We start from the raw sequence: 11,925 nt of genomic DNA on the forward strand, positions 1-11,925 counted from the left end.
TTGTTATTTTTTACACTTTCAAATATGTATTGCATTAACATGTTTTTTTAATCCAAATATTTCATGACTTGATTTTTTGATTATTATTTTTATTTATAAAAAATGATCTTGTCCTATTGCGCGGCGACTCAGGTGAGGAATGACCGGAAAAAGGCGTGCCCTGTCCCGGAAATGAAAAAAAAAAAAGCCTCCCAGACAGAGACAGGTACGTTCCTCGAGACTCACTCACTTGTTTAGCTCCGAAGTGGGACCGAACGAGCTCCGAGTGACGTTTAGCTTTTTTTCTTCTTCTTCTTTGTGAAAGAAAAGACGGAATTTGTTGGAGTGTGACACCTTTCGAGGACTTTTCAAAGATTTGTGGGGAGGGTGGGGGGCATGCAGTCTGGCGTCAAGGTGTGTGTTGGGGGGTGACAACGAGCTGTCAACAGCATTCGTCTTTTACAGTAAGTTTCATACAAATAGCAAACAAAACACAGTGGAAATACAGTATATGATAAGTATATGATGCATTTTGTTATTTTTTGAATGAATTGTGGCACTTACTAACACCCAATTACACTGCTATGCACAGTCCTGTATCTGCTCCGAGATAATGACGTTTTATTCCATTTATAATAGTTAATTATCTTGGAAATAATAGAATAGATGTGTAATAAAAATAAATAAATAAAACATCGGTTTATCAAATTTAAATGAAAATAAAAGATCAACTAAGAAATGTAAATATTTTATTGTAGACATTTGAACTTCTTTTATTTCAACTTGGATCAACCTGGCTATGTCTGCCCCTATAAAAAAAAAAAAGCCAATCATTGTTTGTCATTACGGTATGTGTCCTGTGATTGGCTGGTGACCCTGCTCAAATTCACGACAAGTGCCATTTGAAAATGAATGGATGGATTGCTAATTGATCATTGTGTTGGCGTTAAGGTCTGTGCTCCTGAGGCATGGAGAGTGGTTTTCAGTAGCCAAGCCGGTTAAAGATTCATCACTGTGCACATAAACGTTAGCATCACAGGCATTGGCTTTGCTAGCTCCGGTTCATTCCCCCCCCACCCCACATGTTGTCAACTTGAGACTGTTGGAGGGCAGGAGCAGCTTCAAAGTGATTTAGCAGGGCCAAATCACGGAGTTTGTCAGGCGACTTCCTCATTCTTGTCAAATAAAATACAGCCATCGCTTTCAGCTAAATATGGGGGTAACCATTTCTCAAAAGCAGAAGGTCCGTCACATGTCAATGTCAATAATGACTCCAGCAATTTCAGATTATTACCTGATATGAAAGTAATGTCAATAGTTTCAAAGTTCTGATCCGGAGAACAAAGTCTGCAGCAGGTTACCTGATCAAGACCCGTCTTTAACCTCTGCTCCTGCAAACTAACACATCCAAATGCTCCGACCTCTGACCTTTACGACCCATTACGATCTTTCCCCCACAATGGAATGTTCATGCGCGTGGAACTAAATACACAACATGGACAACAAAACAAACCTGCATGAGTTATCAGGCACCTGCTGAAATCTGATTAACTGTTGTGGAAGCCCTTCAATATTGTCCGCCGGCTTCCTGGTTTCGGTCTGAGCATCCGCCGATGGAGCAGGAGACCCAATGGCTGTATCATCTCCTGGCCGAGGTGCAGCTGGAGAAGTTCTACCTGCGCGTCCGCGACGGCCTCAACATCACGCGCATCGAGCACTTCGCCTACGTCAAGGAGGCCGACCTGGAGCACATCGGTATCAGCAAACCTGGTGAGCCACATATTGTCATATCTGCCATTTAATTTGCCACCATTTGATATTTAATGCTAGTAAACAGATTTCGTCGCAATTTTGTTTTTGTTTTTTTGCCAAAGCACAAAGACGATTGTGGGATGCACTAAAACGCCACAAGATGTCACGAAGCTGGCGCCCGGGGGTGCCCAAGGTATGACCACGTGAGAAAAAACAAAAAAGAACGTAAGCACACCTGATCCGCTGTGACATCTGCATACGCAGGGGCCGGGTGGTCGCGGTCTTGACGGCGGCGGGGAGCCCAGCGTGGAAGGCGGTAGCCGGGCACTGCCCAGCCTCATCCAGGACAGCGAGCTGGTTCTCGGGGATAGGCTGGGCTCTGGCTCCTTCGGGGTGGTCAAGAAAGGAGAGTGGCACACGCCCACTGGAAGAGTTGTAAGACAAATATGAAGATTACGTCATGTAAACACTCAAGTGACTTTATACTTAGAAGGATTCATTGGGGGGTTCAGTGATACAAGAAAAAATACTAATTATACATTATAACAAAATAACTATAAAACAAATAATATAATAAATGTTATGTAAAAGTTTTCTTTACAATAATATGTTCAGTTTAAACACAGTATTCTGATTCATATTACATTTGTGCAATATGAATTAAGCAACAAAATCCATCTCAGGGGGCGGCCATTTTGCCACTTGCTGTCAACTGAAAATGGCAACACAGTGCCTTGAGACATTTGCTGCATTCGAGGAAAGTGGGAAATCTGACATATCCCTCTTGGACCCTCCCAGTTCCGACCCCAAAGTGTTCAAGGCGAATGTGAACAACAAAGATGACTGATCCCGATAATTTTTGTTGTTGTTCTGGTTAACACAGGCAGTCCAAATCACGTCAGGTTACTTATTTCAAATAAATAGATAAATAGGTTTATAATCTTGTAAATTATATTTTGTCATTCACGGTCTTTGTATTTATGGGAGTCGCCATTGTTGAGTGACCTCAGATTTAAACCTGTCGATGATGTCAAGGTCCTTTTTTCCCCCCCCGACAACACGGACCTGCAAGTTAAAAGGGGAATTCCGCGCACACTTGAAGTCAGAAAAGTCAAATTTTCCCACCTTCCTTGAATGCAGCAGTTTGTCATTTCCAGTTGACAGCAAGTTTGCAAAATGGCCGCCCCATGAGAGTTCAAAATAAAAGTAGTTAAAATGAAAACATGAAATAAATACAGTGAAAAAATATTAAACAAGTGAATGAATAATATACATTGTAAGATGTAAAAAAAATACATTAAATATTACAATAAAAACTGTAAAATCAAAGAAACATGCATCACAGTACAAAGTAAAATAGTACAATCCCAAAAAATAAATAAAGAATGGCACTTTTTATGCTTACACCAAAAAACACTAGAATGTTCCAATAAAATGACAAAAGAATGCTTTTTTTTTTTTCATTAGAATTAAGTTTTTTTGTTTTTGTACTTGTTGCGTTGCAGCTGCCCGTGGCAGTGAAATCCCTGCGGAGCAGCCTGTCCCGCCAGGCGGAAACGTTGACTGACTTTTTACAAGAAGTGACCAGCATGCAGTCGCTGGACCACCCGCACATCATCCGACTCTACGGCGTGGTGCTCACGCAGCCCCTCAAAATGGTGAACGGACCCGCCCACACACACACACACGCACACATCCTATCTCGCCATCTCTGCGCTAACGAGCCGGCCGCGCCCCCGGCAGGTGACCGAGCTGGCCCCGCTGGGCTCGCTGTACGACACGCTGCGTTTGCGGCAGTTCGAGTACCCGCTGGTGCGCCTGTGGCTCTTCGCCTGCCAGATTGTGTCGGGCATGGACTACCTGGAGACGCGCCGTTTCATCCACAGGGACCTGGCGGCCCGCAACGTACTGCTGGCGTCCAGGGAGATGGTGAAGATTGGCGATTTCGGCCTGATGAGGGGCCTAAGCCATGACGTCGACCACTACGTCATGTCGGCGCATAGGCGCATCCCCTTTGCGTGGTCAGCCTTTTTTCATTTGGTTGATCTTAGTCACCATTTTCAAATGTGGCACCCCCAATTAGCATTTTTGCGGCCCCCCAGGTGTGCTCCGGAGAGTCTCCGCGTGGGCTCCTTCTCGCACGCGTCCGACGTGTGGATGTTCGGCGTCACCCTGTGGGAGATGTTCACGTACTGCGAAGAGCCGTGGTTCGGTCTGTCGGGACGGCAGGTAAGCGGTTGGCCGGAGGGCCGGGCAGGAGATTTACGGCACCGTCTGAGTGTGCGTGCGGATTGCAGATCCTGTGGCGCGTGGAGCGGGAGGGCGAGCGGCTGGAGAAGCCGCCCGACTCGCCCAAGGAGATGTACGCCATCATGAGGAAGTGCTGGGCGTGCGAACCGGCCGAGCGGCCCGACTTTGCGCGGCTCATCGCCATGGTGACCGAGGCCAAACCAATGGAGGTCCAGGCGGGCCGGGAGTTTGCCGAAGCCAGAAAGCTGGCGTTATCACCCGGGGACCTCGTGACCGTCGTCGAGCATGGGTAAAAGTCATCTGTAAAGCGGCGCGGCGAGCAAAATTGACCAAGCGGATCCGATGTCCACTTGCAGCCTGGAGCTCGGCGAGTGGCGTGGCCAGAACCAGAGGACGCTCAGCGTGGGCTGGTTCCCCCCGAGCGTCATCATGCCGCCTGCTCCCGCGCCGGCGCCGGGCACCGCCAACTCGGCGCCCAACACTGTCACCAATTTCATCTCGGCCCCGATGAAGGGCAGTCTGCACCACGCGGCGCACGGGGACGTCCATGCGGATCGCAGCTGGGGATCACCTGACAACCTGGACGAGTCAGTCACCGCAATAGTTTAAGGATCAACTTTATTCGGGGAGGGGTTCTTATTTATTGACTTACTCTTGTGGTGTGTGCAGAAGCAGTGGCAGCTGGAGGCAAGCCGGGGAGGGATCCAATTTGCTCAAAATGTCAGGTGCCGCATTTCCTCAAATACCGTTTGCCAATCCTATAGATGCCCTAAGTTCTGGACACTCAATTAACTTGACGATTAATCGTGTGTTAACATGTTTACGTATAGTTCAGGGGTCAGCAAGCTTTACTGTCAAAAGAGTCATTTTAAGCCAATTAAATAGCAAAAAATCTGTTTGGAGTCACAAATTATTTGAATATTGTGATGAAGCAAACAGTGTGTTAGTGTTACTCTAAAGTAGCCAAGAGCTAAATGCTAATTACTAAAAGCAGAACACAAAAATATGCAGCATAAAATACTTGGAGATGCATTGTCTTCTACCTTTCGTCTTTCTATTTAATTATTTTTTGGGTAATTTTTTTATACTTCGTTTTTTCCATACATTCTTAGACTTTTTACATTTCTGTCAAATTTATGACATTTTTGGCAATTGTACGTTTTTTTTCTGCCTCTCTGGACATTTTATGGTAATTTTCAGAATGTTTTCTTTTGTTTTTGGACATTTTATAGTTTTGTTTTTTTCTGCTTATTTAAAAATAAATTTTCTGACAATTTTTTTCTTTTACAATTTTGTGTACAATTTATGGTAATTTACATGATTTATTTTGTTTTTGGACAGTTACTTTTTGAACGGTTTTCTTTCTGACCTAAAATATTTCATGGAAATCTGCCTTTTTTTATTCAATTCCCTAATTTCCCTGACAATTTTGACCTTAACTCTCTGATTCACCTTTGTTCATAGCAACCAACGCAACTTCCCCCCCCCCCAATTAAATACACATGCAAGACAAAGTTGACTCACCGTTAGGTGACAGGCTGGTAGCGGCATCCATTTGGTCCTGACTGGTACCGTCCGCAGGTATTTCTCGAAGCCTGGAGTCGGTGTTGAGCGGTCAGCAGTCGCGGGCGCCTCAGTCAGCCTCCCCGGGAAGGGCGGTGATTCCGACGATGGCGGCCCGCAGCGTGGTGATGCAGCAGGACCCGCGGCGCTTCAGCGAGGCCAGCGTCCTGCCGCCTCCCCGCCCGCCACCGCCCAAGCGCGCCAACTGGAAGCCTCAAAGGAGGCCCACCGTGCACCCGATGTCCAGCTCCCCCTGGCTTCCGCCGCCGCCGCCTCCTCCTCCTCAGCCGCCGCCGGCGGGAGGCGCCAACTTGGTTAAAATGTCCCAGCTGGCACGTTCCATCCCTCAGCTTGACGAGCACGGAGATGGAAGAGAGAGGCCTCGCGAAAGGGAGAAGCCGACTCCCGCGCATTACCCCAAAGACTCACTCATCTCGCAGGTAACTTTTTCCTCCAATAAGAGTTCTCGTGAGATTGCTACATGTTCTCATAACATTAACTTATTTACTGCCATTGACAGCTATAGACGTCAAAAATTTAATTAAACTATTTCTATTAGTTTAACATTTTTTTCAATTTTTAATATTTTAACAAGAGTATGAAAACCTAGACTTTTTTTTGTACATTTAGAACAGATATACAATTTGTGATTAATCGTGAGTTAACTAGTGAAGTCATGCGATTAATTACGATTGCAAATTTTAATCGCCCGATGCCCCTAATTTTTAATAATCTTTATTTTTTTAAAGAAAAAATATTTGTTGTTTTAATAATCTTTTTTTTCTTTTAAAGAAAAGATTATTAAAAAATAGTGGCGTCCGGCGATCACAATTTTTCATCGTAATTAATTGCATGACTTCACTAGTTGACTCACGATTAATCACAAATTTTATATCTGTTCTAATACAATAAAAAAAAATCTAGGTTTTCATACTCTTAACAAAAGTAGGAAAAAAAGTTAAACTAATAGAAATAGTTCAAATGAATTTTTGACGTCTATAGCCGTCAATGGCAGTGAATGAGTTAAGATGTGAATTTCTATCATCACAACTTTTCTTCCAAAATAGGTATTTCGTCAATTGAAAGATGATTTTTCATTTTCTCTGATAAATTCAAATTTCTTGTGAGATTACGACAAATGGTGTCAAAGGTGACTGTGCGTGTCGTCAAATCTTCCGGTTGTGTTCAGGTGATGGAGGCCGTGCACGGGGTGACCATCGAGGAGGCTCACGGCGCACTGCAGCGCAACGAATGGAACCCGCTACGAGCTGAGCAGCAACTAAAGGCGAGAAATCTAAATTTACTCCACTCCAAAAAATAAATGACAACTTTCTCCCTTGAACGATCCAAATTCCCCCCCTGAAAAATTCCGATTTTTTTCATCCTAAAATAACAATTATTTTCCTGAAAAGCTCAATTCCAACCTTTTTTCCCTCATCAAATTGTTACGCTACTAACATTTTTGCTGCGGTTCACAGTAACAATAACCAGTATGTTGAACCCTGCTCCCCAGTTGGAGCAGCTCTACTCGCTGAGCCTGTGCTCGCGAGAGGACAGCCTGCGCATCCTGACCAGGTACCAGTGGAACCTGCAGCTGGCCAGCCGCTACCTGATCCGCTGGTCGCGCGACGACCGATCCGCTTCGGGCGAGAGGGAGCGAGAGGGAGCGAGCGGCGCTCAGCGCCGATAGACGTGTGTAAAATTGCATTGTCACTTTTTAATAGACGCTCACTGTTTCTTATGCTTTTTTTTAAAAACTGTTTACGGGACATTTGTTAATATTTCTTGTGTATATTATTCTGTTGAATAAATAGATTTTTAATGATTTCCAGTATCATTAGCATTTATGATTACGATTCTACACACACGAGGTTATATTTTTTCACAAAAAAAGTACTGGTTCAATTAAAAAGCATTTTTTGCGAAATTACACAAACAATTATAATTTCATTCTTGCACCTTTTAGCGATATTTAAAATGACAACTTTTTTCTCGTAACAACTGAAACTTCTGGTAAGATTCTGGCATATATCTCAATATTCCTGAGAGAATACATCAAAACATGAAGCATGTGACACTGTAGCAGCAAAGGTTTTAATATACTTATATACTGTACATGTCATTGGTCTTATAGCACGCAGTGTTTGAATTGTATTTTTATATGCATATGGATTAAAACAGTTTCAAAGAGAATACGTAAAAAAGTGACTGGGTAGAATCAACATTTGGTGGAGTGGTAAACAATCAGGCACTTGAGTCGGAGGTTGACAAATTGGCCAAAGAGGTGTGGGCTTGCGTTTTGCTGGATAACTGGCACCAGTTCAGTGCACAAGTGCACTATTTACAGTTTGCACATATTGGGACTGAGCCTCTTTGTACATTATAAGAGAGTATGATTTTTTTTTTTTTATCTGACTTCTCTTGTGTGATGTGTTTTTTTGAGTTCCACAATTTGGGGAAACCATGCTTGTGGACTCGTGGGCGGATGGAAAGCCCAAAAGAATCGCAATGCTTGCCTTTTCACTTGCTCAGGAGAAGACACTGCTACGCTGATTGGCCTCGCCCACCTTCTCAAAAAACATGAAATCCTGCCCGCAAAAAAAAAAAAGGGAAGCACTCAGCGATGCGTTTTGAACCAAAGTCAGAAGAATAGAAAGCAAACGTACGATGAGGAAGCAGGCGCCCAGGAGGACGGCTTTCATCTTCACGTCCAGATCCAGAGGGAACTGGATGCCGAAGTTGTCCGTGTCGGTGAAGATTTCCTTCAGGAGGCCGCTCCACTGCTTGCTGATGCGGCCGATGGCCTGACCGCCATCTTTGCCCGTCAGCTGAACACCCCAAAAATACAATCAGTCAAGAAGGTGAATTAAAAAAAAAAGGGGGGGGGTTGAGTTGTGTGACCTCAAAGTTGACGTCCCCACAGCAGTTGCAGGCAAAGCAGGGCCCCTCCAGCTTCATCATGGTCTCCTTGTTGGGCCCCTGGATGGAGAAGCGCGGGAGGAACGGGTGCCAGTCCTGCTTGACGAAGCCCACGGTGGTACCCGGCGGCGCCTGCACCTCCATCTGGACACACACATTACTCACACTTTATTCCCTTGCTCAATTTTCACAATTACTACTTTCCTAGTCCTTGTGGTTTCAATCAAGTCATCATATGAGAGGCTATGTGGAGCGAGGTGGTTTCGATTATCAGGTGAGTCACCGGCGGTGAGTCACCGGCGGTGAATTGCGGCGGCTCCGTTGGGACGACATTATAGAGGTCGCATGATTCCAGTTAGGAGCAAAAACAAAAGGCAGTCAGAGGAGAGGACAAATGATCCTCTGTCCAGTCAAACCAGTCGAGCAGCTTTTCATTCCGGTTTGGAAAATCCCAATGGGATAAAGATGTGATTTCATTTGGATTGAAATTTAACAGTTTAAGATACAAAGAGTTCAACAAATCAAGAATGTGGGCGGGCAGATTAGGGTTGACATGGCGACACAAGAGGCTAAAATCTGATTGGAGCAAAAAACAAAAACAAAAAAAAGTGAGTGAAAGCCGACCTCCTGCAGGCAGCACGGACACCAGCAGGAAACGCAGCGGAAGGGCCTGATGAGACGGATGACCTCGCGGTCGTTGTTGTCTTTGATTTTCATGTCGAAGCTGCGCAACGAGCCGCAGCAGTTGCGCGTGCAGCAGTCGTTCTTCTCCTTGGCTTTGTAGATCTTCTGGCCCAGGCTGTTCTTGATCTCGTACTGGTTGTTGGTCTCGAAGCCGATGAACGCTGGCAAATGGCAAACGGTTAGCGCGCGGCGTCTTTTAGCCGAAACGTCGTCGGAGCAACCTACCTTCCAGCAGCTCCACTTTTTGGTGGATCAGAATTTGGTCGATCTAACAAGGAAACAAACAAAGAAACCATTTTTCATTTTGCTTCGCACAGCAATTTGAGTCACCCATAAAAAGTTCACAATACTGCGTAACAGGTTGTTCAAAGGTCAGAGAGCAACAGTAACATAGATAGGATCTCAAGACACAACATAAACATATATACTTAATAATATTTACTGTCAAATAAGAAAAAATGCTGATGATAATAATAATAGCAGAAACCCAAAAACATTAAAAACAATTGATGAGTTACCTGAGTGAGGTATTCAAGTCCTGGCGGGACCCCAACGTTAACCATGGCAGCAGGGGCCGGCGCAGGGCTGATGGCCCCGGGGGATCCACCATAGGACGGGGGCGCCCCCAAAGGTCCCGGTTGAAACATGACAGGTGGACTCTGGTTGTGGTTCATGTTGAAACCCGGAGCGGGGGCTTGAACGGGGTCCCCGTAGACACCTTGAAATGCGGGATAGGGGGCCACCGATTGGCCTTGATGAGTCATTGGGTAGTCCGCCTGGTGGGTGTAACCTGGTAAAAACAGCCACAGGAAATTGTGTTCGCTGACGGAATTTTACCACTGCTATTATTGTGATGTTAAGCTGGTGCAACAGGATCAAGTGAATTTAAACTGCTTAAAGGGAAAGAAACACAAAACATGTAGTTAAGGAACTGACCCGACATGATGATTGGTTGTGACTTCCAGGCACTAGGGGCTGCACTTCCGGCTACCTCTTCCTCTACTTCCTGTTACTCCTTCCTAGGATACCAACGTTAATGGGAGAGGAAAAAAAAAATTATAACAATAGTTATAAAAATAAATAATATTTTTTTATATATACATACATACAAAACAAATCCTCAAACAACAAAAACAAAATCGCCAATCCATCCATGTATGTTCGTATGTATGTTATTTAGAGCGCTTTGAAAAGATCCCCTTGGAAGTTGGGGTCGCTTTGTGTGATTTGTTGAATGGTTGAAAAATCTCCTTTGATAATTGAAATGAGGTTCAACGGCGACATTTGAGCGGAAACGCAGCCTGTATGCTTTTTCGCCCGTCCTTCACGACTCGCCCTCGAAAGCTAAACAAACGCGTCATTGTTTAATTGCTTGTTTGTTTGTTTAAAGCTGAAGCGACATCCAACACGAAACTCACCTGTTGATAAGTAGCAGTTGTTTTCTGCTCCTCAACCAAGCTAGATAAAATCCACACTCGAGTCGTTTGGTTCAAATGTGCTTTGGTGTAGTCCTCGCAACCGTCTTCCCGACTCCTCCACGCCCCATTTTCCCCCTTCCCCCCACCTTTTCTTTGTTTTGGGTTTATCACGCGCCGCTAATGAAGTGACCGGAAAAGCCCAATCCTTAAATGGTCCAGACGAGGCTCCATTGGAAAGTTATGTGATGTGTGCCATGGGTGACACTTTTGTTTTTGATTTGCATTGTTCGATTTCTCTGCGAAAAAAACGTTTATCGACACTGACCTTATCGGCCTTTCTGTTTTAGTGCCGTTGTCGTCTGCAAGAGGGCGACATTACTCCGCTCACGCGTATCCCCACGTCTTCATTAAAATAAATACATTTGGAATATAATATGAATATTTGTTAGCAATTCACTTATTCAAAAATATCAATTAAATAAATGACTTAATAAGTTAAAAAAACAACAACAAATAAATCAAATACATTATAGTAAATATAGTGCATAGAATATCTGAACTTTTCTTCATTTTTTTCTTGTTTGGATTGGATTTTATTTTGAAAAAATTCTCATTGACGATGCTGTTTGTATCAATTAATAAACGCAGTAACAACAACAAATTCAAGCACAGAAAAAAACAGGTTGACCCCCCCAACACAAGCATCCACACACAACAATCACCATGCCGTTCAAACAAACATGATCGTCATCATTATTATTTTAAACATCATTCTCATAAGCATCATCCCAATAACCATGATGACAATAGAATACCAAAAAAATAAAAACTTGACATAACTACATTGTCAAAGAATAATTAATCATGGAATAGCGTTGAATAATTTAATTATTTGAATAGATTGTCTATAAATGTATTAGGCGATTTGTATATATATATGTATTTTTTTGTATTGATGCATTTGACAAAGACAAAATGAAATCTTAAAATTTAAAATATAAGAATGAAATATATTAATGACTCAATGCATGGAATAAACGCATGCACTGTATATTATAGTTTGTATTGGCTAAATTGCTTAAAGTGGGTTGGACTGTGTCGTGTCTGTCCACGCTGGGTGGTCCTCTTCCACATGCGGCCTTTGATGAGTCGTCGATAAGGACGCTAATCAGTCAGTGCGTCACAATACAGGAGTTTCCTCGCTTTATTTATGTCTGTGCTTGCTCGCTTGACGCTGGAAAAATCTATTTGCAGGAAAAGAGCAGGCGTGTTCAACGCACTTACCTACAGGAATTCAGGACAAAAGATTCATGATTCGCGATTCAAGTTACATTTTCACAAGATAGTCATATTTTTATGA

At 43.7% G+C, this 11,925-nt stretch overlaps 2 protein-coding genes across 3 annotated transcripts; one reads left to right on the forward strand and one right to left on the reverse strand.

Annotated features, from left to right (window-relative positions):
• Positions 1-200: 200 nt before the first annotated feature.
• tnk1 (tyrosine kinase, non-receptor, 1) lies at positions 201-7,369 on the forward strand. Of its 2 annotated transcripts, none has more exons than XM_086059231.1 (13): positions 201-443; positions 1,543-1,749; positions 1,854-1,924; positions 1,996-2,166; positions 3,237-3,389; positions 3,475-3,752; positions 3,834-3,960; positions 4,029-4,270; positions 4,338-4,568; positions 4,651-4,706; positions 5,563-5,984; positions 6,734-6,829; positions 7,058-7,369. In XM_086059231.1, exons 2-13 carry the CDS (start codon positions 1,593-1,595, stop codon positions 7,232-7,234), a joined length of 2,181 nt encoding a protein of 726 aa, XP_085915357.1. In that variant the 5' UTR covers positions 201-443; positions 1,543-1,592; the 3' UTR covers positions 7,235-7,369. The 2 variants fall into 2 exon arrangements, with proteins under 2 accessions (XP_085915357.1, XP_085915358.1); XM_086059232.1 differs by having other exon boundaries at positions 4,654-4,706.
• A 250-nt stretch (positions 7,370-7,619) lies between these two features.
• On the reverse strand, positions 7,620-10,710 carry LOC147159972 (phospholipid scramblase 2-like). Its single transcript, XM_086059517.1, has 8 exons — positions 10,566-10,710; positions 10,084-10,166; positions 9,666-9,937; positions 9,373-9,415; positions 9,088-9,308; positions 8,446-8,607; positions 8,211-8,372; positions 7,620-8,132 (listed from the first exon to the last, which is right to left on the reverse strand). The coding sequence occupies exons 2-8, from the start codon at positions 10,088-10,090 to the stop codon at positions 8,073-8,075; spliced, it is 927 nt and encodes a 308-aa protein (XP_085915643.1). The 5' UTR covers positions 10,091-10,166; positions 10,566-10,710; the 3' UTR covers positions 7,620-8,072.
• Positions 10,711-11,925: the final 1,215 nt, after the last annotated feature.

This window comes from Leptonotus elevatus, chromosome 17, assembly GCF_054856555.1.
Source record: "Leptonotus elevatus isolate MCC_2025b chromosome 17, RoL_Lele_1.0, whole genome shotgun sequence".
Taxonomy (NCBI): Eukaryota; Metazoa; Chordata; class Actinopteri; order Syngnathiformes; family Syngnathidae; genus Leptonotus; species Leptonotus elevatus.